The following is a 3,822-nucleotide window of genomic DNA, read 5'->3' on the forward strand; positions in this document are numbered from 1 at the left end:
CTGCAGCACATTTAACCTGTAATAAAGTAATAAGTGTTGAAGATCAGAGATTTGGTTCAGCAGAAATGAAAATATTGGTAAATAAAGCTGAATCAAACTGGTTGCAACTGAATCTGAGAATAGAGCCCACATTTTTGGCAAATATATTAACTTGTGATTTATTACTAGACTATTACTACCCCTCACCCCCAATAATTGTAGTATTTATTTTGAATATGTGATAATATAGTATAGCCTACAATGCAATATGTTCAACATTTAATATAAAATAATGACCAGGCAGTTGTACCTACTGTTCACTGAACATTTTTAATGTCATCACCCTTGGCTACAAAAATCAATGAATCCACCCCTGCTGGCAAGAGGAGAACAAAAGTATATTTGGAAAAAATGAGGGTAGGTCCCCTGTACTCCTCTTTTCCCGGGCCAGATGCCCGCCAACCTTACCATCAAAGGATAAGCAACTGTCGCTTCGGACATACAGTGATGCTGAATAAGGAAGCACCTTAGGAAAATTAAGGCATTTACAAAGATATCAGGACTGTTTACTATGTTGGTGAGGTCGTATTTTAGTCACAGTAATGCTTGGTATTATTATGTGTGATGTGACAGTCAGGTTGTCAATATTTTTTCTGTTGCAGTTCCTGAATATTGATGGCCTAAAATATGTAATTTTATCAATAACTGCCAGGCAGCTTGATAGGTCTTGTTAGCCTGGAGACTAACAGCTCCACAAAACTGCAAGCAACACAGTTGTCATCATTTTACATATTTTGATTTTTACTACTTATTGACAGCTAATAAACAGCTAAATAGCAAAGATAGTTAACAAATACCAAATATATATTTTTTTAAAAACGAATCAAACTAATTATGTACATCCTTTGCACATGAAGGCAAACATGTATAAATTAGAAAGTTGATGCTGTCCAAGTTGAAGTCAACAACACCTGCACACACATATTCACAACTGACAACACCTGCTCCCCTAAAGCTGCAGAGGTTGACTGTGTACCTCCTGGAGTCCTCATCTCTGCCCCTTATAAGTGACGTCACTTATGGTGAAACTTGGGACTACAAAAAGGCACAACCTGCCCTGTTTGACTCGACTCCTTCTGCGGATTCAGATGAGGAGGTGTACATCCCACAAGGCAAACCATGCGAGAAATTGTAAACATTCAAGTTGGGCAGTGTGGCAATCAAATTGGAACCAAGGTAATGTAAAACTATTCTAGTTACATTTCAGCAATCCTGAAAGACTAGATTCCAGTACAGCGTACATTCCACTGGTTTATCAGCATCATATTAAAATGTCTTTTCATTGCATCTTATATCAAATTATATGACGTGCTATACTCCTAAGTTGAGGTTGCACAGAATGTTTTGTCATCATTGTTGTCTAGGCTGATTTTGTATTAGTTTGCTCTCAGTTCTGGGGCGAGATCATTGATGAGCATGGCATTGACCCTGCTGGGTACTACATGGGGGATTCATCTGTGCAGCTAGAAAGAGTCAATGTCTACTTCAGTGAGCCCTCTGGTAAGTCTGTTTGCTGTTGGTTCTGAAGAGGAAAAATGCAGTGCACAGGATATGTTGGTTCCATGCTTATTATTAAGTAATGAAATGTAGGAAGTACAGTTTTCAACAAACTAAATACCCATTTAGTGCTAAGGGGATACCTAATTGATCCAATACTGATTAAAAGGGTCATGGTCCTACTCACGACAACAGTGAAATGCCAGGCATTCTGGACGCACATTGGCAATATTAGAGACTTCATAAATCAGTGTGGTATCAAAATGAGTTTGAAGAACTAAAATCATGTTGCTTTATTCTGTAAAACAGTTGTTTTTATTTATACTTGCAAGTCTGATTTTGAAGTTGTGTGTATACATTAACTAATAAAACAGGCAGTGTGTAAACAACTCACTGTCGGTAGAAACTGTTTTCATTGTATTGTAAAAAACTGAGATGTTTATTTTATGTTTATTAATTTATTTTGCCAGCCAACAAGTTTGTCCCAAGATCCATTATGGTGGACTTGGAGCCTGGAACCATGGACAGTGTCCGTTCTGGGCACCTTGGCAACCTTTTCAGTCCCGACAACTACATTTTTGGTGGGTGAATTACAGATTTCTCATTGTTATTGTTTATTGTAAGTCATCATTGTTCCTCACAGATGATATGATTAAACAAGATAAATCACCTGACACAGAAGTAGCCACCTCTGCATCAAAATAACCTTCATTTGATTTCCAGTTAAAATGTCCCTCTTCTAAATATAAGAGAAAAGTGTACTGCATCATATCATACATTTAAAATACATCATGAAGTGAACTGGAAATATTGTATTTCATTTTCATTGGCTACTCTAACCTAATTCCTGATTGGTGATGAAAGTTGCAACATGTAACTTACAACTACCCATGACCATCTTATAATTATCCACAACCGTCTGATGATCCAAGTGGGTCACATGTTCCACGATTGGTTTTGTACTGTAGGTCAGAATGGAGCTGGCAACAACTGGGCCAAAGGTCACTACACGGAGGGCAGTGAGCTGATCGATGAGATTCTGGACAAGGTGCGGAGGGAGAGTGAGGCCTGCGACTGGCTGCAGGGTTTCCAGCTCCTGCACTCGCTGGGCGGGGGCACGGGGTCAGGCCTGGGCAGCCTGCTCCTGGCCAAAGTGCGGGAGGAGTTTCCCGACCGCATGATGAGCACCTTCAGTGTGCTGCCTTCTCCCAAAGTGTCTGACACGGTGGTGGAGCCCTACAATGCCACGCTCTCCGTCCACCAGCTGCTGGACCACGCCGACGCGTCGTTCTGCTTCGACAACGAGGCGCTGTACGACATCTGCTTCCACACGCTCAAGCTGCCCTCCCCCACCTATGGTGACCTCAACCACCTGGTCTCAGCCACCATGAGTGGAGTCACCACCTGCCTACGCTACCCGGGGCAGCTCAATGCTGACCTGCGCAAGCTGGCGGTCAACATGGTGCCCTTCCCTCGCTTGCACTTCTTCATGCCAGGGTTCGCCCCACTGACGGCAAGGGGCAGCGCGAGTTACCGCGCCCTCACCGTGTCCGAGTTGACCCATGAAATGTTCAGCGCCAGGAACATGATGGCGGCGTGCGACCCCAGCCGCGGTCGTTACCTGACCGTGGCGGCCATGTTCCGCGGCCACATGTCCATGAAGGAGGTGGACGAACAAATGCTGAGCATGCAGCGCAAACACTGCGGCCACTTCGTGGACTGGTTGCCCAGCAACATCACAGTGTCCGCCTGCGACGTGCCTCCGAGGGGCCTCAAGATGGCATCCACTTTCGTGGGCAACAGCACGGCCATCCAGGAGATCTTCAAGCGCATCGCGGCCCAGCACACCGCCATGTTCCGGAGCAAGGCCTTCCTCCACTGGTACACTGGCGAGGGCATGGATGAGATGGAGTTCACTGAGGCAGAAAGCAATGTCAATGACCTGGTGGCTGAGTATCAGGTGTGTCAGGATGCTTCTGCACATGAGGATGATGAGCTGTTTGAGGAGGAGGAAGAACCAGATATTTAGAGAAAGAGGTCATTATTCTGGACATAGATCGGGGTCATTATTCTGGACATAGGTAGATATTTAGGCCTCTAAACCGTTGCTAAATCGTGTGTCTTAAGAACACAAATACATCTTCCTGCCTGCCTTGTTTTTTTCCTCTGTCTTGTTCGAGACATTTCTTCCATCTGTATTCCATCTGCCTCTGTAAGTGTGGTGGTCCATGTGTGCTTAGGTCTTTATCAACTGTGTAAGCAAAGAGACCTAGCCCTGCAGCTAGA

General features: G+C 44.1%; 1 protein-coding gene across 5 annotated transcripts; it reads left to right on the plus strand.

Moving 5' to 3' along the window:
• The first annotated feature begins 1,158 nt into the window (after positions 1–1,158).
• On the plus strand, positions 1,159–3,565 carry LOC143099734 (tubulin beta-2 chain-like). 5 transcript variants are annotated; one of them, XM_076262661.1, is made up of 4 exons: positions 1,159–1,215; positions 1,431–1,554; positions 2,007–2,117; positions 2,505–3,565. In XM_076262661.1, the coding sequence occupies exons 1-4, from the start codon at positions 1,159–1,161 to the stop codon at positions 3,563–3,565; spliced, it is 1,353 nt and encodes a 450-aa protein (XP_076118776.1). The 5 variants fall into 5 exon arrangements, with proteins under 5 accessions (XP_076118776.1, XP_076118778.1, XP_076118777.1 ...); XM_076262663.1 differs by having other exon boundaries at positions 1,431–1,547; positions 2,015–2,117; XM_076262662.1 differs by having other exon boundaries at positions 1,431–1,539.
• The last annotated feature ends 257 nt before the right edge of the window (positions 3,566–3,822 follow it).

This window comes from Alosa pseudoharengus, unplaced genomic scaffold (genome assembly GCF_046254945.1).
Source record: "Alosa pseudoharengus isolate Yale_2024_CS ecotype anadromous, Long Island Sound unplaced genomic scaffold, YU_APseudo_1.1 YU_APseudo_1.1_scf_3, whole genome shotgun sequence".
Taxonomy (NCBI): Eukaryota; Metazoa; Chordata; class Actinopteri; order Clupeiformes; family Clupeidae; genus Alosa; species Alosa pseudoharengus.